The sequence below is a fragment of the Triticum aestivum genome, chromosome 5B, assembly GCF_018294505.1.
Source record: "Triticum aestivum cultivar Chinese Spring chromosome 5B, IWGSC CS RefSeq v2.1, whole genome shotgun sequence".
In the NCBI taxonomy this organism is placed as follows: domain Eukaryota; kingdom Viridiplantae; phylum Streptophyta; class Magnoliopsida; order Poales; family Poaceae; genus Triticum; species Triticum aestivum.
This window is the reverse complement of record NC_057807.1, coordinates 580,646,017-580,672,660: the sequence shown is the minus strand read 5'-3', so window position 1 is coordinate 580,672,660 and position 26,644 is coordinate 580,646,017. Positions and strand designations below refer to the sequence as shown.

General features: G+C 45.5%; 1 protein-coding gene across 1 annotated transcript; it reads right to left on the bottom strand.

Moving 5' to 3' along the window:
* Positions 1-1,008: 1,008 nt before the first annotated feature.
* LOC123117004 (UDP-glycosyltransferase 83A1) lies at positions 1,009-2,937 on the bottom strand. The gene is made up of 2 exons (XM_044537860.1): positions 2,268-2,937; positions 1,009-2,173 (listed from the first exon to the last, which is right to left on the bottom strand). The coding sequence occupies exons 1-2, from the start codon at positions 2,743-2,745 to the stop codon at positions 1,236-1,238; spliced, it is 1,416 nt and encodes a 471-aa protein (XP_044393795.1). The 5' UTR covers positions 2,746-2,937; the 3' UTR covers positions 1,009-1,235.
* Between the last annotated feature and the right edge of the window lie 23,707 nt (positions 2,938-26,644).

Here is a 26,644-nt window from a genome sequence, read left to right as displayed (position 1 = left end):
TATTCAATAGTTGTTTAAGACTGAGTGCATATATCTTATACTCCTTCCATTCCTTTATATAACGTGCATTTGTCTTTTTGATAAAATTTCATAATGTAAGATGCATTTCTTCCAATTCCTCAAAATTCCATTTCTAGCCCTTTAAAAAAAGATATCTCTCCCCCGACTGCATGTATCTCTCCTTGTAAATTTATATGTATAAAAAAGGAAAGTGACTCTTTCCTAACTGTGTGTATCTCTTAGTTTCCTAGCCTAAATGATTACTTACCACTAATCAATGATTTAGCCAAGGTTAATTTTGTTCTATCCTTTGTAGAATTATGTGCCTTGGTCAGTGTTCTAATAAATTATATACCTTATATAAAGGAATGGAGGTAGTAATTATTATTTGTATTATAGTAATTATATATACATGATGTATTAAGACTTTATTTGTGAATTGAAAATTGAATTTTAATGTCAAAAAATGCATTTTAAACACGATTTAAAATGTCAAAAAATTCAAAAGGAAATTCCACACATACATGTTCGCAAGTGTGTGTGCGCAGCATAAGTTTTGTGAAAAAATGTCTTCTCGCTTTGTCTCTGCAAAAAAGACAAATTTCAGTGCGTCTAAATAGTGTTTTACGACACAAATTTTTGTCTTCTTTTGCACAGAAAAAGTTATTTTTTCGTGAAACTTTCTGCATGCACATAAAATATGAAGACGTATCCGTGTAACCTTTTTCGGATTTTTTTAGCATTTAGAAATATGTTTTTCGAAGTGGATTCATATGTATCTAGGTTCATAGGTGCACTTCTCGAGTGTCAACCGATGCTTTTATTTATTTTTTGCGGTGGCCGGCCGGCCGACGTCGTGCGTGCCGCCTGCCGCGGTCAAAACGCCTCTCGCGCGCTCGCACTGGCGGCGAGATCCTTTGTCAAAGTAGGCCGTGCCATCATTGTTGTCTTAGAGCATGATTAATAGAAGAGCCGGCAACGGGCTCTATACGAATGCCAGGTCACTTATAGCCACCAAAAAAGAACTCTCGTATAACAAGCTGGCTGTAGGCATTGGCTATAGTAATTAATATCTACATGCATGACAGAGAGAAAAATTGTAGTTGATTGGAGTGGAGGAAGCTGCGCTAGCTTTAAGCTCTTGCATGCAGTTTCTTTGTCTCGAGCCTTGCGCTGCAGCCGGCGACTCACGGAGCGCCCGCTCCCTTCTCTCTCCTGTCTTCTCTTCCCTCCAGCTAGACTTTGTCTGAGATGGAACGGCTTGTAGCCAGCTGACTAGGCGCTATTATACTTGCTCTTAGCAAGCTGACAAGCTTGAGCAAGTTCCCATGCGAGGACCCTCCTTCCCGGATGCTGCCACACGCGGCCTCCTTCCACGCCACCGCCCTCGCCTTGACCCCCTCGTCACCCAGCAGCCACGCGACCTTGCTCTGGACCTCGTCCTTCGCGACGACCCCTCTCTCGTCTCGCCGGAGCTTGGCGCCGGTGCCCCACACGTTGCACACGTAGCTCTGGTTGCAGAACTGGTCCGCGAAGTAGGGCCAGCACAGGAACGGCACGCCGTGCAGCACGCCCTCCACGGTCGAGTTCCACCCGCAGTGCGACATGAAGCAGGCCACCGCCGGGTGCGACAGCACGCGCTGCTGCGGCGCCCAGCCCACCACCAGCCCCTTCCCCTCTACGCGGCGCCTGAACGCGTCGAGGTCGAACTGATCCTGCCCTGCTCCGATGGTGAAGTCTGGCCGGACCACCCACAGGAACGGCCGGCCGGAGAGCGCGAGCCCGTCGGCGAGCTCTTGGAACTGCGTTGCGTCCAGGAAGCCGGAGCTGCCGAAGGCCACGTAGACGACGGAGCCGGCGGGCTGCGCGTCGAGCCAAGCGAGGCTGGCGAGGTCCTCGGGCAAGAAGTGTCCGGCTGGCCTCGACGTGGGCGCCACTAGCGGGCCGAGAGGCAGCGCGTTGGGGAGGAGGGCCAGAGCGTCGGGTTCCAACTCCAAGGAAGTGTTGAGGATGACCACCTCGGCGAGTGGCATCGACAGGTTGGTCTTGAGGACGTTCTCGATGTTGTTTCTGCGCCTCTCAGGGGCGCTGGTGCTGGCCAGGCTGACCCAGGGGATCTCCGACGCGTCGATGGGCGGCATCATCTTGATCTGCTCCTGCCCCTTCACATCCCCTAAATAGGCTCCATATTCTCAGTCAATCTTTGTCAACCTTAATCATATGAAGAAGGGTAACAAGTGCCATGGACATGTTTGATTTGTTCTTACCACTTTCATCAAGAACACCGTCCTGTATCAATTTGGGGAGGTTCATCCTGAGAGCAAACACGGCCGCGGAGTAGGTCGAGAACGAGGCAACACGGGCACCCGCCGTGGTGGCCACCTGCAGTGCCCAGCTCATGGACACATCCACGATCACCCACTTGATCTTCCTCGACCGGATCATCTCCTCCAGGCGGCCGGACATGGCGGCGGGCAGGTCCTTGACAAACTTGCCGATGTCCGCGTGGTCGTCTCCGGGGCCCAGGCCGTCCGGAACGGTGAGCATGTGGATCCCATCAGGAATTGCTCCCTTCTCTGCCATTGCTTCCATGACGAGGTCGTGGTTGAACTCGGTGTTCACGAAGTCCACCTCGACGCCGTGCCCGGCGAGCTTGCGAGACAGCTCCATTAGCGGGATGACATGGCCCTGTGCAGGGAAGGGTAACACCATGACACGAGGTTGAGTAGCAGGAGCAGCAGCCATGGAGGTTGTCTATCTAGAATAGTGTGTGAGCACAAAAAGTTTGCACTATTCAAAGCCCGACACTCCGTATGGACAGAGATAGCCTCACAGGCCCATCACGTGAGCATATTTGAAGGAGTGCACCAAATTATTTGATGTTCGTCAGCGCTTGCGTCAGCAGATTCCCAGTCTGTTGACCATATGTTTATCTTTAATTAAGCAGAAGAGGTTATCTTGGAAATATTTTTCCCGAAAAACTTCCGGACTATTCATCATGATGGTAGTAAAACTAACACAAGAAAAAAATATATATCTAGATCCGTAGACGACATAGCGACGACTACAAGCATTGAAGAGAGAGATAGAGAGACGTAGCGATTTCTAAATCACTTCCGCGAAACCGCCCGAGAAGACTTTAGGGCTAGCTGTAAAAGTGATGAGAAAATCTTGATCTTACAGCCATGGTCAGTAGTTAGTCATGTAATCACTCTCTAAAAGCAACTAGAGTTAGGCCAAGCAGCAACATAAAAGTATGTCCCCTTGCGCTTTCGAACGGCCGCCTAGAGAGGTAAAGTTTCACAATAGCTAATTCATCTGCTCTGTAAATTGTACAAAATTACAGGTTTAATATAGATAGCTTGTCGGGTGTTATCGACATGTGCAGTTTCATGTTCTGTTTTTTGGGCATTCCTAACCATTATAACCAGTCACCGATTCTTTTCTTTTTTTTGAACTGGAACACCTAGCATTCCATTAATCATGTCGGACCGACCAGGTCGGCGTTCACTACAACGGTTACAAAGTTTGGAAGGTTACCCAGCCAAACATGCTGGTCACCGATTCTAAGGAGCTTCAAAATGTTGGTTCTCAGAAGGCTGAGCAGCGCCAAATTGGATGAAAATGGAGATGCTTTCGTTTAGGTGTAGTCCACTAACCTCTCAATCGGCTTAGGGCATCCGATGACACCAAATGTCCGTGGACAGTAGTCCCGGCCATGCAACCGTGGACACCAAATGCCACCCCTCAGTTTTTTTTACAGTCGAACTACTGAAAATAATCAAAGATAAGCAGCTCATTTTTTCATAGATAAATATTCCAAGGCAACAACAATTAAAATATTCCCGCAAAAAAACAATAATTAAAATATAAATATTACTATTCAAACATAAAGTTTTGAAATAAAATAGTATAAAATTATTGCTATTGCTTTCTTCATGTCAAATACTTATTCCTTCGACTATGAGATTATGCAACTCCCGGATACCGGAGGAATACCTTGTGTGCTATCAAACGTCACAACGTAACTGGGTGATTATAAAGATGCTCTACAGGTATCTCCAAAGGTGTTTGTTGAGTTGGCATAGATCGAGATTAGGATTTGTCGCTCCGAGTACCGGAGAGGTATCTCTGGGCCCTCTCGGTAATACACATCATAAGCTTGCAAGCAAATGACTAAGAAGTTAGTCACGAGGTGATGTATTATGAAACGAGTGAAGAGACTTGTTGGTTGATACGTCTCCAATGTATCTACTTTTCCAAACGCTTTTGCCCTTGTTTTGGACTCTAACTTGCATGATTTGAATGGAACTAACCCGCACTGACGCTGTTTTCAGCAGAACTGCCATGGTGTTATTTTTATGCAGAAATAAAAGTTCTCGGAATGACCTGAAAATCCACGGCGACACGTTTTGGAATTAATGAAAAATTTTGACGAAAGAATCAGCATCAGGGGCCCCACACCCTGTCCACGAGGGTACAACCCCCCTGGGGCGCGCCCCTGCCTCGTGGGCCCCCTGGGACTCCACCGACCTTAACCCCAACTCCATATATTCACTTTCGGGAAGGAAAAAAATCAGAGAGAAGGATTCATCGCGTTTTACGATATGGTGCCGCCGCCAAGCCCTAATCTTCCTCGGGAGGGCTGATCTGGAGCCAGTCCGGGGCTCCGGAGAGGGGAATCCGTTGCCATCGTCATCATCAACCATCCTCCATCATCGATTTCATGATGCTCACTGCCGTGCGTGAGTAATCCCATCATAGGCTTGCTGGATGGTGATGGGTTGGATGAGATTTACCATGTAATCGAGTTAGTTTTGTTAGGGTTTGATCCCTAGTATCCATTATGTTCTAAGATTGATGTTGCTATGACTTTGCTATGCTTAATGCTTGTCACTAGGGTCCGAGTGTCATGATTTCAGATCTGAACCTATTATGTTTTCATGAATATATGTGAGTTCTTGATCCTATCTTGCAAGTCAATAGTCACCTACTATGTGTTATGATCCGGCAACTCCGAAGTGGCAATAATCGGGACCACTCCCAGTGATGACCGTAGTTTGAGGAGTTCATGTATTCACTAAGTGTTAATGCTTTGGTCCGGTACTCTATTAAAAGGAGGCCTTAATATCCCTTAGTTTCCAATAGGACCCCACTGCCACGAGAGGGTAGGACAAAAGATGTCATACAAGTTCTTTTCCATAAGCACGTATGACTATATTCGGAATACATGCGTACATTACATTGATGAACTGGAGCTAGTTCTGTGTCACCCTATGTTATAATGTTGCATGAGGAATCACATCCGACATAATTATCCATCATTGATCCATTGCCTATGAGCTTTTCACATAATTGATCTTTGCTTAGTTACTTTTTGTTGGGGAACGTAGCAGAAATTCAAAATTTTCCTACGCAACACCAAGATCTATCTATGGAGAGACCAGCAACGAGTAGAAGGAGAGTGCATCTACATACCCTTGTAGATCGCTAAGCGGAAGCGTTCAAGTGAACGGGGTTGATGGAGTCGTACTCGTCGTGATTCAGATCACCGATGATCAAGTGCCGAACGGACGACACCTCCGCGTTCAACACACGTACAGCCCGGTGACGTCTCCCACGCCTTGATCCAGCAAGGAGAGAGGGAGAGGTTGAGGAAGACTCCATCCAGCAGCAGCACAACGGCGTGGTGGTGGTGGAGGAGCGTGGCAATCCCGCAGGGCTTCGCCAAGCACCATGGGAGAAGAGGAGGAGGGAGAGGGGCAGGGCTGCACTAACGAGAGATCAAATCGCGTGTTATGGGCAGCCCCTAGGCCTCATATATATAGGGGAAGGGGAGGGCTGCGCCCCCTTTAGGGTTTCCCACCCCAAAGGGGTGCGGCCAGCCCTAGATGGCAAAGGGGGCGGCGGCCAGGAGGGGGAGAGAGGGGAGGCGCCCACTAGGTGGGCCTTAAGGCCCATCTGGACTAGGGTTTGCCCCCTCCCACTCTCCCTTGCGCCTTGGCACCTTGTGGGGGGCGCACCAGCCCACCTAGGGGCTGGTCCCCTCCCACACATGGCCCACGCAGCCTTCTGGGGCAGGTGGCCCCACTTGGTGGACCCCCGGGACCCTCCCGGTGGTCCCGGTACATTACCGATATCGCCCGAAACTTTTCCGGTGACCAAAACAGGACTTCCCATATATAAATCTTTACCTCCGGACCATTCCGGAACTCCTCGTGATGTCCGGGATCTCATCCGGGACTCCGAACAACAATCGGTAACCACATACAAGCTTCCTTTATAACCCTAGCGTCATCGAACCTTAAGTGTGTAGACCCTACGGGTTCGGGAGATATGCAGACATGACCGAGACGTTCTCCGGTCAATAACCAACAGCGGGATCTGGATACCCATGATGGCTCCCACATGTTCCACGATGATCTCATCGGATGAACCACGATGTCAAGGACTTTATCAATCCCGTATTCAATTCCCTTTGTCTAGCGGTATTTTACTTGCCCGAGATTCGATCGTCGGTATACCAATACCTTGTTCAATCTCGTTACCGGCAAGTCACTTTACTCGTTCCGTAACACATCATCCCGTGATCAACTCCTTGGTCACATTGCGCATATGATGATGTCCTACCGAGTGGGCCCAGAGATACCTCTCCGTTTACACGGAGTGACAAATCCCAGTCTCGATTCGTGCCAACCCAACAGACACTTTCGGAGATACCTGTAATGCACCTTTATAGCCACCCAGTTACGTTGTGACGTTTGGTACACCCAAAGCATTCCTACGGTATCCGGGAGTTGCACAATCTCATGGTCTAAGGAAAAGATACTTGACATTAGCAAAGCTCTAGCAAACGAACTACACGATCTTTGTGCTAGTCTTAGGATTGGGTCTTGTCCATCACATCATTCTCCTAATGATGTGATCCCGTTATCAACGACATCCAATGTCCATAGCCAGGAAACCATGACTATCTGTTGATCACAACGAGCTAGTCAACTAGAGGCTTACTAGGGACATATTGTGGTCTATGTATTCACACGTGTATTACGATTTCCGGATAATACAGTTATAGCATGAATAAAAGAGAATTATCATGAACAAGGAAATATAATAATAATACTTTTATTATTGCCTCTAGGGCATATTTCCAACAGTCTCCCACTTGCACTAGAGTCAATAATCTAGTTCACATCGCCATGTGATTAACACTCACAGGTCACATCGCCATGTGACTAATACCCAAGAGTTTACTAGAGTCAGTAGTCTAGTTCACATCACTATGTGATTAACACTCAATGAGTTTTATGTTTGATCATGTTGCTTGTGAGAGAGGTTTTAGTCAACGGGTCTGAACCTTTCAGATCCGTGTGTGCTTTACAAATCTCTATGTCATCTCCTAGATGCAGCTACCACGCTCTATTTGGAGCTATTCCAAACAACTGTTCTACTTAGAGCTATTCTAAATTATTGCTCCGTTATATGTATCCGGTCTCTCTACTCAGAGCTATCCAGATAGGTGTCAAGCTTGCATTGTCGTAACCTTTACGACGAACTCTTTTACCACCTCCATAATCGAGAAAATTCCTTAGTCCACTAGTTACTAAGGATAACTTTGACCGTTGTCTGTGATCCATTCTTGGATCACTCTTGTACCCCTTGACTAACTCATGGCAAGGCACACTTCAGGTGCGGTACACAGCATAGCATACTGAAGAGCCTACGTTTTAAGCATAGGGGACGACCTTCGTCCTTTCTCTCTATTCTGCCGTGGTCGAGCTTTAAGTCTTAACTTCGTACCTTACAACTCAGGCAAGAACTCCTTCTTTGACTGGTCTATCTTAAACACCTTCAAGATCATGTCAAGGTATGTGCTCATTTGAAAGTACCATTAAGCGTTTTGATCTATCCTTATAGATCTTGATGCTCAATGCTCAAGTAGCTTAATCCAGGTTTTCTATTGAAAAACACATTTCAAATAACCCTATATGCTTTCCAGAAATTCTACATCATTTCTGATCAACAATATGTCAACAACATATACTCATCAGAAATTCTATAGTGCTCCCACTCACTTCTTTGGAAATACAAGTTTCTTATAAACTTTGTATAAATCCAAAATCTTTGATCATCATCAAAGCATACATTCCAACTCCGAGATGCTCACTCCAGTCCTTAGAAGGATCGCTCGAGCTAGCATACCTTTTAGCATCCTTAGGATCGACAAAACTTTTCTGATTGTATTGCATACAACCTTTCCTTACGAAAACTAGTAAGGAAACTTGTCTTGACATCCATCTGCCAGATTTCATAAATGCAGCTAATGCTAACATGATTCCGACGGACTTTAAGCATCGCTACGAGTGAGAAAATCTCATCGTAGTCAACTCCTTGAACTTGTCGGAAAACACTTTGCCACAAGTCGAGCTTCATAGATGGTGACATTACCATCCACGTCCGTCTTCTTCTTAAAAGATCCATTTATCTCAATGGATTGCCGATCATCGGGCAAGTCCATCAAAGTCCATGCTTTGTTCTGATATATGGATACTATCTCGGATTTCATGGCTTCTAACCATTTGTCAGAATTCGGGCCCACCATCGCTTCTCCATAGCTCGTAGGTTCATTGTTGTCTAGCAACATGACTTCCAAGACAGGATCACCGTACCACTCCAAAGTAGTACGTGTCCTTGTCGTCCTACGAGGTTTGGTAGTGACTTGATCCGAAGTTTCATGATCAATATCATAAGCTTCCACTTCAATTGGTGTAGGCGCCACAGGAACAACTTCCTGTGCCCTGTCACACACTAGTTGAAGAGACGGTTCAATAACCTCATCAAGTCTCCACCATCCTCCCACTCAACTCTTTCGAGAGAAACTTTTCCTCGAGAAAGGACCCGATTCAAGAAACAATCCATATTGCTTTCGGATCTGAATTAGGAGGTATACCCAACTGTTTTGGTTTTCCTATGAAGATGCATTTTATCCGCTTTGGGTTCGAGCTTATCAACCTGAAACTTTTTCATATAGGCGTCGCAGCCCCAAACTTTTAAGAAACGACAACTTAGGTTTCTCTAAACCATAATTCATACGGTGTCATCTCAACGGAATTACGTGGTGCCCTATTTAAAGTGAATGTGGTTGTCTCTAATGCCTAACCCATGAACGATAGTGGTAATTCGATAAGAGACATCATGGTACGCACCATATCCAATAGGGTGCAACTATGATGTTCGGACACACCATCACACTATGGTGTTCCAGGCGGTATTAATTGTGAAACAATTTCCACAATGTCTTAATTGTGTGCCAAAACTCGTAACTCAGATATTCATCTCTATGATCGTATCATAGACATTTTATCCTCTTGTCACAATGATCTTCTACTTCACTCTGAAATTACTTGAACCATTCAATAATTCAGACTTGTGTTTCATCAAGTAAATATTCTCAACATCTACTCGAATCATCTGTGAAGTAAGATCATAACGATATTCACTGCATGCCTCAGCACTCATTGGATTGGACACATCAAAATGTGTTACTTCCAACAAGTTGCTATCTAGTTCCATCTTACTGAAAACGAGGCTTTTCAGTCATCTTGCCTATGTGGTATGATTTGCATATCTCAAGTGATTCAAAATCAAGTGAGTCCGAACGGTCCATTTGCATGGAGTTTCTTCATGCATATACACCAATAGACATGGTTCGCATGTCTCAAACTTTTCAAAAACGAGTGAGTCCAAAGATCCATCAACATGAGCTTCTTCATGCGTTTTATACCATTATGACTTACATGGCAGTGCCACATGTAAGTGGTACTATCATTACTATCTTATATCTTTTGGCATGAAAATGTGTATCACTACGATCGAGATTCAATAAACCATTCATTTTAGGTGTAAGACCATCGAAGGTATTATTCAAATAAACAGAGTAACCATTATTCTCCTTAAATGAATAACCGTATTGCAATAGACATAATCCAATCATGTCTATGCTCAACGCAAACACCAAATAACAATTATTTAGGTTTAACACCAATCTCGTTGGTAGAGGGAGCGTGCGATGCTTGATCATATCAAACTTGGAAACACTTCCAACACATATCGTCAGCTCTCCTTTAGCTAGTCTCCGTTTATTCCGTAGCTTTTATTTCGAGTTACTAACACTTAGCTACCGAACCGGTATCTAATACCCTGGTGCTACTAGGAGTACTAGTAAAGTACACATTAACATAATGTATATCCAATATACTTCTATCGACCTTGCCAGCCTTCTCATCTACCAAGTATCTAGGGTAATCCTGCTCCAGTGGTTGTTCCCCTTGTTACAGAAGCACTTAGTCTCGGGTTTGGGTTCAACCTCGGGTTTCTTCATTGGTGCAGCAGCTGATTTGCCGTTTCATGAAGTATCCCTTCTTTCCCTTGCCCTTCTTGAAACTAGTGGTTTCATCAACCATCAACAATTGATGCTCCTTCTTGATTTCTACTTTCGCGGTGTCAAACAACGCGAATATTTCAAGGATCATCATATCTATCCCTGATATGTTATAGTTCATCACGAAGCTCTAGCAGCTTGGTGGTAATGACTTTGGAGAAACTATCACTATTTCATCTGGAAGATCAACTCCCACTTGATTCAAGTGATTGTTGTACTCAGACAATCCGAGCACAAGCTCAACAATTGAGCTTCTCTCCTTAGTTTGCAGGCTAAGAAAATCGTCGGAGGTCTCAAACCTCTTGACGTGGGCACGAGCCTGAAATCCTAATTTCAGCCCTCGAAACATCTCATATGTTCCGCGACATTTCGAAAACGTCTTTGGTGCCTATACTCTAAACCATTTAACTGAACTATCACGTAGTTATCAAAACGTGTATGTTCGATGTTCGAAACATCCACAAACGACGTTTGGGGTTCAGCACATTGAGCGGTGCATTAAGGACATGAGCTTTCTACTGATCGCATAATTGCTACTATCAACTTTCAACTATATTTTCTCTAGGAACATATCTAAACAGTAGAACTATAGCGTGAGCTACGACATAATTTGCAAAAGGTCTTTTGACTATGTTCAAGATAATTAAGTTCATCTTATGAACTCCCACTCAGATAGACATCCCTCTAGTCATCTAAGTGATTACATGATCCGAGTCAACTAGGCCGTGTCCGATCATCACGTGAGATGGACTAGTTAACGTCGGTGAACATCTTCATGTTGATCGTATCTACTATACGACTCATGCTCGACCTTTCGGTCTCCGTGTTCCGAGGCCATGTCTGCACATGCTAGGCTCGTCAAGTTAACCCTAAGTGTTTTCGCTGTGTAAAACTGTCTTACACCCGTTGTATGTGAACGTAAGAATCCATCACACCCGATCATCACGTGGTGCTTCGAAACGACGAACTGTAGCAACGGTGCACAGTTAGGGGAGAACACTTCTTGAAATTTTAATGAGGGATCATCTTATTTACTACCGTCGTTCTAAGCAAATAAGATGCATAAACATAATAAACATCACATGCAATTATATAGTTGTGACATGATATGGCCAATATCATATAGCTCCATTGATCTCCATCTTCGGGGCTCCATGATCATCTTGTCACCGGCATGACACCATGATCTCCATCATCATGATCTCCATCATCGTGTCTTCATGAAGTTGTCACGCCAACGACTACTTCTACTTCTATGACTAACGCGTTTAGCAATAAAGTAAAGTAGTTTACATGGCGTTCTTCAATGACACGCAGGTCATACAAAAAATAAAGACAACTCCTATGGCTCCTGCCGGTTGTCATACTCATCGACATGCAAGTCGTGAATCCTATTACAAGAACATGATCAATCTCATACATCACATATATCATTCATCACATCCTTTGGCCATATCACATCACATAGCATACCCTGCAAAAACAAGTTAGACGTCCTCTAATTGTTGTTGCATGTTTTACGTGGCTGCTATGGGTTTCTAGCAAGAACGTTTCTTACCTACGCAAAACCACAACGTGATATGCCAATTGCTATTTACCCTTCATAAGGACCCTTTTCATCGAATCCGTTCCGACTAAAGTGGGAGAGACTGGCACCCGCTAGCCACCTTATGCACCAAGTGCATGTCAATCGGTGGAACCTGTCTCACGTAAGAGTACGTGTAAGGTCGGTCCGGGCCGCTTCATCCCACAATACCGTCGAAACAAGATTGGACTAGTAACGGTAAGCATATTGAACAACATCAACGCCCACAACTACTTTGTGTTCTACTCGTGCAAAGAATCTACGCAATAGACCTAGCTCATGATGCCACTGTTGGGGAACGTAGCAGAAATTCAAAAATTTTCCTACGAAACACCAAGATCTATCTATGGAGAGACCAGCAACGAGTAGAAAGGGGAGTGCATCTACATACCCTTGTAGATCGCTAAGCGGAAGCGTTCAAGTGAACGGGGTTGATGGAGTCGTACTCGTCGTGATTCAAATCACCGATGATCAAGTGCCGAACGCACGGCACCTCCGCGTTCAACACACGTACAGCCCGGTGACGTCTCCCACGCCTTGATCCAGCAAGGAGAGAGGGAGAGGTTGAGGAAGACTCCATCCAACAGCAGCACAACGGCGTGGTGGTGGTGGAGGAGCGTGGCAATCCCGCAGGGCTTCGCCAAACACCATGGGAGAGGAGGAGGAGGAGGAGAGACAGGGCTGCACCAAGAGAGATCAAATCGCGTGTTATGGGCAGCCCCTAGGCCTCATATATATAGGGGAAAGGGAGGGCTGCGCCCCCTTTAGGGTTTCCCACCCCCAAGGGGTGCGGCCAGCCCTAGATGGCAAAGGGGGCGGCGGCCAGGAGGGGGAGAGAGGGGAGGCGCCCACTAGGTGGGCCTTAAGGCCCATCTGGACTAGGGTTTGCCCCCTCCCACTCTCCCTTGCGCCTTGGCACCTTGTGGGGGGCGCACCAGCCCACCTAGGGGCTGGTCCCCTCCCACACATGGCCCACGCAGCCTTCTGGGGCAGGTGGCCCCACTTGGTGGACCCCCGGGACCCTCCCGGTGGTCCCGGTACATTACCGATATCGCCCGAAACTTTTCCGGTGACCAAAACAGGACTTCCCATATATAAATCTTTACCTCCGGACCATTCCGGAACTCCTCGTGATGTCCGGGATCTCATCCGGGACTCCGAACAACAATCGGTAACCACATACAAGCTTCCTTTATAACCCTAGCGTCATCGAACCTTAAGTGTGTAGACCCTACGGGTTCGGGAGATATGCAGACATGACCGAGACGTTCTCCGGTCAATAACCAACAGCGGGATCTGGATACCCATGATGGCTCCCACATGTTCCACGATGATCTCATCGGATGAACCACGATGTCAAGGACTTTATCAATCCCGTATTCAATTCCCTTTGTCTAGCGGTATTTTACTTGCCCGAGATTCGATCGTCGGTATACCAATACCTTGTTCAATCTCGTTACCGGCAAGTCACTTTACTCGTTCCGTAACACATCATCCCGTGATCAACTCCTTGGTCACATTGCGCATATGATGATGTCCTACCGAGTGGGCCCAGAGATACCTCTCCGTTTACACGGAGTGACAAATCCCAGTCTCGATTCGTGCCAACCCAACAGACACTTTCGGAGATACCTGTAATGCACCTTTATAGCCACCCAGTTACGTTGTGACGTTTGGTACACCCAAAGCATTCCTACGGTATCCGGGAGTTGCACAATCTCATGGTCTAAGGAAAAGATACTTGACATTAGCAAAGCTCTAGCAAACGAACTACACGATCTTTGTGCTAGTCTTAGGATTGGGTCTTGTCCATCACATCATTCTCCTAATGATGTGATCCCGTTATCAACGACATCCAATGTCCATAGCCAGGAAACCATGACTATCTGTTGATCACAACGAGCTAGTCAACTAGAGGCTTACTAGGGACATATTGTGGTCTATGTATTCACACGTGTATTACGATTTCCGGATAATACAGTTATAGCATGAATAAAAGACAATTATCATGAACAAGGAAATATAATAATAATACTTTTATTATTGCCTCTAGGGCATATTTCCAACACTTTTCCGTTGCCACTGTTACGATTGCTACAAAAACTACTATTGTTACTTTTGCCACCGTTACCGTTACTTCCATACTATTTTGCTACTAAATATTTTGCTGCAGATATTAAGTCTTTTATGTGTGGTTAAATTGACAACTCAACTGCTAATACTTGAGAATATTCTTTGGCTCCCCTTTTGTCGAATCAATAAATTTGGGTTGAATACTCTAACCTCGAAAACGGTTGCGATCCCCTATACTTGTGGGTTATCAAGACTATTTTCTGGCGCCGTTGCCGGGAGCATAGCTCTATTCTTTGAGTCACTTGCGATTTATATCTGTTGATCACTGTGAGGAACTTATCAAGCAGTGCGAATTCACGTCGCCATCGTTCTGCAGGTATGTGTTGGAATCCTGAATGATTGATTTCTATAAATGAAATCAGAGAGGCAAGCTCTCTTTTATAAAAAAAAAGTGTTTGAATCCTTCATTTTAGCAGGTCGCCCAGATAAGAAATAACTATGCTAGTACTGCCTCGATAAGCTAAGATAATAGTAGCATTTAAATCACTAAAGTAGTGGTCTAAACACTCTTATATTACCAATCAAACTGTTTAAGTTTGTATATACATAGTATGGACTTATAGTGGCGTCGATGTACATCCTAGAGTTATCGTCACCCAAAACTGAAGGATACACTTGCAACATTGTGACTTATCAAAATGAGTTTTGTTCCAGATAAAATTCACCACTACTTTGTCATTCGTGGGGAAAATAGACTCCAGATGAGCACTTACGGCCATTCCAACAACTATTTGATTCTTGATGGCAGGCGGATCCGTGCGAATGGGGACAAACTGCCTCTTGTGAGGTCTAGCAATAAGGTGGTAATTCTTTGAGAATTTATTGGGCTCCACTTGTATTTTCCAGATGGGGATTGCAACGCTGTCTCCATGATATGGTCCGTTTACGACATATGCAACAACTATATGCAACCAAAGCATTCATTGTCAATAACTCCAAAACTGCTTCTTAATATCCACCAATTTTTTTTCCGAAACATCCACCAAGAGCTTTGATGGTGTATACTAAGAAGACTAGGCCCGTAAGGGTTCTATTTTTCTAGGTTTTTTGAACTTTTTTTACCTTCTCTGCTGGGGCGATGCGTGTGCGTGAAAGTGTTCTAGGATGTATTTGATCTCATTCTTCCTTTGCTTGGTCTATTTAAACATGTTTTGTTTATTGCTGCATGGGTGTGGTGGGCTCTCCTGGAAGGTTCTTCCTTAAAAAAGAGCTGTATGGGCTGGTTTTGTCTCATGCCAAAAGATGTACGGGCTGATTTTGCTTTGTGCATCGCTGGATGGCTCATGCATGCATGTGGCCACATTTCTCTGTTGTATAATATAGGTTGCGGGGGGGGGGGGCTGTTGGGGAACGTAGTAATTTCAAAAAAATTCCTACGCACACGGAAGATCATGGTGATGCATAGCAACGAGAGGGGGAGTGTATCTTCATACCCTTGAAGATCGCTAAGTGGAAGCGTTTATCAATGCGGTTGATGTAGTCGTACGTCTTCACGATCCGACCGATCCAAGTACCGAACGCACGGCACCTCACTACTAGGGAAAAGCCTAGCAGCAGCGCGGGTTTTAGGCCTATCAGTAGCGCGGGAAGGAGCGCTACTGATAAGGCGCTACAGCTAAAGCTTAGCAATAGCACGCCTAGATCCACACTACTGCTAAATTGACTTAGTAGTAGCGCTTCTTCAGAACAACGCTACTGGTAATTAGTAGTAGCGCTTCTCCTTTCCCTCGCTACTACTATTATTTAGTATTTTTTTTATTTCATGTTGTATTCATACACCTTTACACAAGTTTTCATACAACAGGAATTTAGAGATTATTTTTACATCATAATGAGTTATTACATCACGGGGTGAAAGAACCGTGGACTAGTTTCAAGTGGATGTCCATCCACTTGAAACTAATCCATGGTTCTTTCACCCAATGATATAATAATATCATCATCATCATCATATCATTAACAACTTATCATCATAATACATCATTGTCATATAACACCTCCTCAAGATCATCGTTTTCATCAATGACATCACATAGCAAATTGATCACTAGTCGTAATCACAAGTACTCCTCATTATCAACTCTAACACATTACCACATAATAAACATATTGTACCTCATAGGACCTGCTACATTCGATTAAGACCTACTACATTTCTAAGGTAAAATAACAAAAAACAAGATAGCCCCTGACTCTCCATTATGGAGAATGGAGATTAGCCTGTCTCCAATTCTTGCCTTTCGCTTAATGTTACTTCCAAGAACCTCCTTGCGAATGTCCATACATTTCTTCTATTCTTTGATGAACATGTGTTCACCAGTTTTAGAAATCCGATATGCATAGGTGAGCTCCCTAGATTTACCTAGAAGTATGTTCAGAACTGAGAGGCGACCATTCAGAGACATCAGATGAGGCACACAATCCATCGGGAGTTTCTGTTGAAAAACATAATAATAACTTTGTAGTTAGCAATGATGTACTAGTTTTAGAAGTATGAAAAAGATGCACGGATGTCGTAATAGTAAAAAATCTTACCAGGGTATCTCCAGAGAAGTTACCGTGGTTCAACACATGCACTAGTGGCACGTATTCACCATAATTTGGAGGAGTTCGATAATAGTTATTGTAATTCTCAAGAAGAGTACAAAATGCGATCAGATGATTTTTCTCCTTATACGTTAATTCGGTGCCATCGATGTAGTGGGTTTTATCTACCATCTTCCACACAGTCTTTGAAGAATCAAAATAAGCTGTCAATGGAAATAAGCTATCAAATATTTTGAAATAAACAATATAAATTAGTTAATAACTATTTTTGAGAAACTCACATAGCGGTACAATCGTAAGCGTATCAACAAGGACCCAAATGTCCATATTGTCTTGCTCGATGTCAGGATCACCAAGATCCATGGTGACAATCATACCCTCATAAAAACCATACATTTTGCAAAGTGCTTCCCAATTTTGGCAACCAAAATGGGTTACGCTCTGAGCATTGCACAAATTTACTTCAAAATCCATATCATGATGGGTCCTTAGGTGTATTTTCTTTGTTTCGAAATTTTCATGGTCTTCAAAACCCATCTTCTCCAAGACATAGCGTCTTGCATGGCATGAGATAAGCTAGTCGAATTGTAAAATATGAAAATTAGACGTTGAAATAGTTGAAGTCATGCTTAATTACGAAAAAAACACTTATCATTGTTGCGTACCATTTCATAATCGAAGGTCTTCTTGAGCTTAATGCTGAAGCGCCGATCTTTGTCCAGCTCAACGAACCTGTCGCACATACCTCGATCGTCATGGCACCAGCTACACTCCCCCGGGAGACTGTCGTCATCCGAGTACGACATTTCCTACGTTCCTAATTCAAAGATTAAACTTGTACATATTCTAGCACAAGTCATGCTAGAATTCACGAAAAAATCCGGCATGACCTTTGCTAAAAAAGGACATATCGAGCGCCTGAAATTTGTCGGAACGGAAATTAATCAACACTCCGGCAAAACATAGGCCACTTGGGCAACCACATATCCTATTTTAGCAACAACACAAGATATACAAGGATATTTGGCTGGTCTCACCTCGATGTCGGAGGGGGTCGGTGACTGGGACGACAACGGGGATGTCGGAGGGGGTCGGTGACGGGGACGACGGTGGTCACCTGAAACCGTATAAGTTATCACTAATACATCCCGAATAATTGCTTAAACTAAAAAATAACAACAAATATGACATGTTCAACTAGTTCTTACTAAATATAAACTTACTATAAATAGAAAAAAACTAGTTCTTTCTAAAAATAAAGTAGTTCAACTAGTTATATTAATTATCTTACTAAAAATACATTAGTTCTATTAATTCAACTAGTTTATTAATTTACTTACTAAACTAGTTCAACTACAACTAAAGTAGTTCAACTACAACTACTATTAATCATACTGCCCTAGTTAACTAGTACCATCACTACTAGTAATTAACATCTACTACTACTAAAAATCTAGTACTAACTAAGCAACATCTAGTACTAGCTATGAACCCTAAATTAACATCTACTACTACTAAATCTAGTACTAACTAGTGGCAGGGGTGGGGGGCGACGGAGAGGTAGCTAGGGGCGGCGAGGTCGAGGGCGGTGGGAGGAGGGCTGCCGGCGGAGGAGGGAGGAGGGGTGGCCGCAGGCGGAGGGAGGAGGGCGGCGGCGGAGGAGGGAGGGGCGGCCGCAGGCGGAGGGAGGATGTGCGAGGAGGAGGGAGGAGGGACGGAAGGAGGGGAGTACCTCGGCGGCGGACGGACGAAGGCGGCAGCGGCGGCGACGCACGACGACGGTTATTGGCACGCGGGAGAGAGTGAGAGTATGAGTGAGGGCCGGTCGTGCGCGTGGGGATAAGGTAGGGATAGTTGTAGCGCGTTTGCCAAAACGCGCTATAGCTAATCTGAATAGCAGTAGCGCTTTGCATATAAACCGCTACTGCTAAGCGTAACTATACAAAAAATACGTCAATGCAAAAATACATTAGCCATCAATGATCTTTTTGTGTATAATCTGAATTGTCAATATGAGTCCTCTCCGGTAGGAACCGGAGAGGACTCATATTGCGGCCACAAATTTTACACATAGAGTTCAGTGAAGACCAACTGGTTGTGGTAGTTTCAGAAATAACATATTTAAGGTGGTAAACACCCTGTTCACGGAGCGAGGTGGGACTAAACTTGTGGGCTGATCTTAGCAGTAGCGGTTTTCTTTGAAGTGCGCTGCTGCTAACTTCTATAGCAGTAGTGCAGTTCAGTATAGGGCGCTACTGCTATAACTAGCGGGGGTGGGGGGGGGGGGGGGGGGAGGTCATGGCAATTATAGCAGTAGCGCGGTTTGTGGTGGACGCGCTACTGCTATTTTCCTTTCAGCGGCGCATTTTGATATCATGCGCTGTTGCTAAATAGTAGTAGCATGGTATTTTGAGGAGCGCTGCTAGTAAGATTCTGTGTATAGGCTTTTCCCTAGTAGTGCCTCCGAGTTCTGCACACGTTCAACTCGATGACGTCCTCACCTTCTCGATCTAGCAAGACGGGCGACGTAGTAGATGAGTTCCGGCACCACGACGACGTGGTGACGGTGTTGGTGAAGAACAATCTCCGCAGGGCTTCGCCTAAGCACTACGGAAACTATGACGGAGGATAAACTAGAGGGGACGGGGTTGCCGGCACACAACTTGGAGTTTCTTGATGTGTCTTTGGTGCTAGCCCTGCCCCTCTATTTATATGTTAATCCTTGGGGTCGAAACTTGGAGTAAAAGCCTCCACAAAGTCGGTTTCACCCGAAAGGCAAGAGTCCTTCTCGGACTCCAGGTGACGGTGTCCTGGACTAGGGGGTACTCACCACGTCGTCTCCCGATCAGGTGGATTGGGCTGAGGATCCCCATGGCCGTATACTCATGGGCCAGTCTGGACAGTTGCCGCATACCAGGAAGATTCCACAAGACTTGGTGATCAAGACGAGGACTCCTCCCCCACCGGCGTATTCGGCTAGGACTCATGTTATCCTAGGCCTCTGGTGCATTATATAAACCGAGGCCAGGCTAGTCGATAGAGAGATACAACAACAATCATGCCATAGGCTAGCTTCTAGGGTTTAGCCTCTCTGGTCTCGTGGTAGATCAACTCTTGTAATACCCACATCATCAATATCAATCAAGCAGGACGTAGGGTTTTACCTCCATCAAGAGGACCCGAACCTGGGTAAAACATCGAGTCCCTTGCCTCCTGTTACCATTGATCCTAAGACGCACTGCTTGGGACCCCCTACCCGAGATCCGCCGGTTTTGACACCGACATTGGTGCTTTCATTGAGAGTTCCGCTGTGTGATCGGCGAAAGGATCAATGGCTCGACTGCAGGTCAACTGCGACGTCGGCTTCTTCGTCACCAGCTCGACTGGTCACCTTGGCTTGACCGAGGACTGCGCCCTACCTCCGATCGTCATGTTCGGATGAAGGCATTCATCAACACCAACTCCGATCTCTATCAAGATCATGGAGGAGTCATCCATGGAGCTCGGGGGCTCAACGTCAACATTGCCCTCAGGCGACCGTGCTGTTTTTCTGGACAACAAACTTGTATCCGCCGCCACCGCCTCCTCAAGTGTCGCCAAAACGATTACTTCGGTGGAATCATGCGGAATTAAGTCTACAACAACCCTGCAAAAATTTCGTCGAGTTCCAATGGAGGAATCTCTGGCAATCTCCGATATACCGGAGCCCTGTTGAATCTGGACGACAATCCGGACGAGTTTAGGGCGTGGTATCCAGCGTCTAGCTAGGATGTCCTTTGGAGGATCCAACCGTTGATTTGCTGCGGAATTCCCTTATCTACCACCTGCCAAAAATTCAGCTCGATCCGACCGTCCAAACTCTGAGAAACTCCCGATTAGTGCATCACTTTTTGGATCTGTTTTCTGCGCGAAAACGAATCCGACCCGAGTTCGTCTTTTTTATGAACGGGATTTCGGACATTCTTTTCGAAGGAAGTTTTGTATGCGGTATTGTGTTTTGTTCCCGAACACATCCCACTAACTTTAAGATCTTTTGAACATGATCTTCAATATCATGCTGGTGTCAAACCAGTCCGGCAATATTGCTCTACGGCTGCCGACCTGCGCTAGACATGTCGTCACTTTGTTGAGCCAAGCTCAACTTCTTCGTATCATCATCTTGGCAAGCCGAACAAGAGTCCGGCATCACGAAGGATAAATCATCACCAACATCGCCGCCCCACGGATTACACGGAGCGGGCATACCGGCATCGCCGCACGGTTGCTTCATCAAGCCGGCATCGACCATGTCACGACCTGCATCGGCAGGGCCGCACTATTGCTTCTTCAAGCTGGTGTCCATCACGCCAACCTACTTCGACATCTCGGTTGGACCGGGGGCTTCGCCATCTCTTCATCAACCTACTCCGGACACTTCGGCGTCACTAGCCGACCAGGCATGGGTGCGCGGATCGAGTCCCAATTTTGGGAATCACCTTCCTTCGGATTGCTACAACAAATAAACCAGGTGCTATTAATCCTAGTATTTCTTTTTTCTTGTTTGGGTTAAATTTTTCCCAAGGAATTATTAGTCTGGTTAGTCCAGCATATGTACACAGGTCTATCAAATGGTGGCCGCATTATCGACGGCCGCATGATGGTTCGGTCAGTTTCCGTACACAGTTCGACGAACGCCGCATCCGGAACTCGGACCGACCTGTGAATCCAGGCTTTGCCACGCCTTTATTGCATTACGCCGACGACCTGCATCGACATCGACTTGGGCGCCAGGCCATATTTCTTTTACTACTCACTTTGCATAAATTATTTATTATGCAACATTTTTAAAAAAAATTCCTATTATTACTATTATCCCCGGTCTGCACTATTTTTTGTGCACAGGAAAATGATCCAGCCAGACTATATCCTTTGACGTCACCTCAGCTGGACGGGGTCGCTTCGTCAACACTTCATTACCACATGCCGGGGACTTCGGCATCACTCTGCCGTCCTGCATTGACCGTGCTATGTCACCACTTCGGAGTGCCGAGCTCCTTGCTCTGCCACCTCGGGACCGGCTTGGGGGATGGAACCTTGTCCCACATCAAGCTCGGACCGCGTCGTCAATACCGAACACATTAACCAGCTAAGTTGCCTTCATGCTCAAAGTTTTAAATTTCTAACTTGTGTTCGGTTCGACCAAGAATTATACTTTTTTGTAAAAAAGTTGCTTGTAAAAAAGTTGCTTGTCGAAACTTTGTTCGCACACACTTGACGCGCTATCCGCGCTCATTATACCTGGGGGCTTCTTTAACAGAAGCTTATTAATACGGGCTTTATGCCCAACACATGTGTCACACTTCCGCATGTACCTTTTATTCACCATTATATGCATCGATATGACTTAAGTTTTGGCCAAGCTGGGTTGCCTGGCTCTTGTGCTTACCCCTACGTTCCCGATTGTTCGGCTAGGTGGTAAAGGGAGCACCTCTGCGATTGTTACTGCCGGGTCAGCCGGATGTGTACCTCAGACTGGGTGAAGCCGAAAGCTAGCATTCTTAAGGCAATACTCGGCCGGTAAACTAAAAGATGATTTCTTACCTATTTATTTACCTGCCCCCAGATGTTTTTCTGCTCTTTTCGCAGTCCGGACATGCACTTTAGGGCATGTCTCCCAGGGAAAGGAACCCCTAATGGAACTATTCTCCCTGGAAGATGTTTCTTACTAACCATGTAATATAACATAACTAGTTGGGCACTTGTCTGATAAAGCACTAATGACCCCTACGCCTGGTCTCCACGCATGCCCCGGTTTTTATAACCGCGAGGGTATTCGGACACACTCCGGACTATTGGGTCCAGAGGTTGAAGCGAAAAGGTCCGCTACGACAAACGATCTACAATCCGGCTAGAAGGCATTCTACATGTCACCTTACATTTTATAGTCAACTTTTACCCAAGTCGCTTGGGGGCTCCTATGTTTATTTGAGCCGTTTCATACTAAGTGTTTTTCTTCTTAGTCGTTGCAAAGTTAAAGCACGGCAGAAGCACTTTTTTTCTAAAGTCCAATTTTCGGATTGGCACCGAACACTTGATCTTGTTCGGACGTCATGTTTTTACTGACGTTTTTTGGTTTTCCAAGATTTTGGTACTTTTAACTATTTGTGTGTTTTCAGCACAAGTCTCGCAGTGCAACGCCGGACACCTTTAGAGATTCGGCAAAAACATTCTTGGATATGGCTATATATGCATCAGCTTCGAATTGTGTCTTCGGTCAATAGTTGGGTTGCCCGGCTCCCGCGCTTGCCTCCTATGTTCCGCTTTGTTCGACTAGGTGTGCAAAGGGATAACCACTGCGATTGTGCTTCCAGCTCGCATGGTCAAGCACCTCAGTGGAGAAAGCCGAAAACTAACTGTCACAATAGGTGTAAACTGGTCAGCGATCCGATGACTATATTAAATGACCGGCCATTCATAACATTGGCCAAAGTGTTTCCGGCTTGACCTCGACTGTCGCCGAACACTACCGGGGGCTATTAACTGGCCTCCCAAACTAAATCCTCGATCTTTTGCTCTTACATTGGAGCTGAGGTTTCATGATCATGCTTAGCACAACCCAAAGAAAGGAACCGATAGCGGGACTATTTTCTTTGGAAGACATTTCTTCTGTTAAACAGCAATATAATATATCTCTCTGCGTACCTTTGTTTAGAAAGCCATATGACCAGATGGCCTTGTTTGTCGTAAATCTTTGCCCTCATAAAGGCTTTATAAAGTAGGACAAACACTCCTTGGCTATCGACCGAGGAGGTTGAAGCCCATGGTCGGTCAACAAAGTTTTGTACAATGCAGATCCGAGCATTAATGACATAAAGTACTTGGATACATTGAGTCATTACACATAATTTGTGACTTTACTATGGATATTGATCCTTAATTCGGCCACTCGTGCCCGCATTAAGGCTCGGGGGCTACTGGGCTTCGGGCTTATTATTTACAAAAATTAAAGGGGCACATTGATCCCCTGATCTGGTGTTGCCACCCGACCAGTGTCTCGGGGGCTACTGCATTGCTTGTTCTATGCAGAAAATCTTAAGTGCAATACAGTTTCCGAGGAGATTTTGATCCTCAGGTTGGTCGGCCGCACCCAACCTGAGTCTCGAGGACTGAGCATGCCGCTTTTTGTGTCCCTAAGTATTCTGCTAAGCTAGGACTTATCCTCAGGCCGATTTTGCAAATCAACCTGAGTCTCAGCGGCTACGGGGATCAGCGGTCTTATGTCATCCTTCAGGTGCATCTCGGGTTTTAGACCGATACATACCTTGAGGGCTACTGGCCATATATCTCGTCAGAGAATAAATTACATCAATAAAAAACATTGACCAAAAATCAGCCCATGACCGAGGTGCTTAACCACCTCGGAAGCAGTTCAACATATAGCTCGGATGCAAGTGGATGGCTCCTTAGAGGGCATTTCCGGCATTAAGCTCGGTTAAACTCCTTCAAACTTCTTTGAACCAAGGTGATTTATGACACCTCGGATAAAGTCCGGCGTTGGAGCTCGGATACATAGTCCGGCGTTGGAGCTCGGATACAGTCCGGCATTGGAGCTCGGATACATAGTCCGGCGTTAGAGCTGGGAAGCAGTCCGGCATTGGTGCTCGGCTGCAAAAGATACCTCGAATGCAGTTCGGCGTTGGAGCTCGGACGCAAGAGGACGTTGCCACCCAGGAACAACCTCAAACCCGAGGCATGGCATAAAAATAACAAGGCATTGATAAAGGCCGTAAACTTAAAGGGGCTCCTCGGATACCCAACGTGTAAACTCGTCGAATGCATTTCGGCGATCCTCAAGATAGAAGATGAGAAGATTTGTTGAACCAGTTTTCAAGACCGGCAACCGAAGATGAAGAATAGTTCGGAAGAATCGAGGAGCGTCCCTAACTTGAAGACCGGTTCAGGGGGCTACTGACGGTGTCCTGGACTAGGGGGTACTCACCACGTCGTCTCCCGATTAGGTGGATTGGGCCGAGGAACCCCATGGCCGTATACTCATGGGCCAGTCCGGACAGTTGCCGCATACCAGGAAGATTCCACAAGACTTGGCGATCAAGACGAGGACTCCTCCCCCACCTGCGTATTCGGCTAGGACTCATGTTATCCTAGGCCTCTGGTGCATTATATAAACCGAGGCCAGGCTAGTCGATAGAGAGATACAACAACAATCATGCCATAGGCTAGCTTCTAGGGTTTAGCCTCTCTGATCTCGTGGTAGATCAACTCTTGTAATACCCACATCATCAATATCAATCAAGAAGGACGTAGGGTTTTACCTCCATCAAGAGGGCCCGAACCTGGGTAAAACATCGAGTCCCTTGCCTCCTGTTACCATTGATCCTAAGACGCACTGCTTGGGACCCCCTACCCGAGATCTGCCGGTTTTGACACCGACACCAGGGCCAGACGCCAGGGTTCCCGGTGTCTGGACCCAGACGCCAGGGACCCTGGCGTCTGGCCCCTGGACTCTGCAAAACTTCCTTTTGCACTTTCCAAAAACCTTGTGGGCTTTCCCCTTTGGCCCAAATAACGTGTTCTCGTACCCAAACATTTCGGGAAACATCCGGAACCCCTTCCGGTGAATTCCGGAACCCTTCCGAAGACCAAACAACATTATCCCATATATTAAACTTCATCTCCGGACCATTCCGGAGTTTCCTCGTCATGTTCGTGATCTCATTCGGGACTCTGAACAACATTCGGTTACCAACATACATAACTTATATAATACTATATCGTCAACGAACGTTAAGCGTGCGGACCCTACGGGTTCGAGAACTATGTAGATATGACCGAGGCATCTCTCTGGTCAATAACCAATAGCGGAACCTGGATGCCCATATTGGCTCCTACATATTCTATGAAGATCTTTATCGGTCAAACTGCATAACAACATACGTTGTTCCCTTTGTCATCGGTATGTTACTTGCCCGAGATTCGTTACCGGCAAGTCTCTTTACTCGTTACGTAATGCATCATTCCGTAACTAACTCATTAGCTACATTGCTTGCAAGGCTTATAGTGATGTGCATTACCGAGAGGGCCCACAGATACCTCTCTGACAATCGAAGTGACAAAACCTAATCTCGAAATACGCCAACTCAACATGTACCTTTGGAGACACCTGTAGAGCTCCTTTATAATCACCCAGTTATGTTGTGACATTTGGTAGCACACAAAGTGTTCTTCCGGTAAACGGGAGTTGCATAATCTCATAGTTGTAGGAACATGTATAAGTCATGAAGAAAGCAATAACAACATACTAAACGATCAAGTGCTAAGCTAACGGAATGGGTCATGTAAATCACATCATTCTCCTAATGATGTGATCCTGCTAATCAAATGACAACTCATGTCTATGGTTAGGAAACATAACCATCTTTGATTAATGAGCTAGTCAAGTAGAGGCATACTAGTGACATTAAGTTTGTCTATGTATTCACACATGTATCATGTTTCCGGTTAATACAATCTAGCATGAATAATAAACATTTATCATGATATGAGGAAATAAATAATAACTTTATTATTGCCTCTAGGGCATATTTCCTCCAGTCTCCCACTTGCACAAGAGTCAATAATCTAGATTACACAGTAATGATTCTAACACCCATGGAGTCTTGGTGCTGATCATGTTTTGCTCATGGAAGAGGCTTAGTCAACGGGTCTGCAACATTCAAATCCGTATGTATATTGCAAATCTCTATGTCTCCCACCTGGACTTGGTCCCGGATGGAATTGAAGTGTCTCTTGATGTGCTTGGTCCTCTTGTGAAATCTAGATTCCTTTGTGTAACGCCCCGAGAATCATGCTACAGTAATCCCCTTCTAATGATGCACTGTCATCATTGTCACTGTTGCTAATCTCACTTTCCTTCTATCCCAGTCCAAATCTCAATTTCA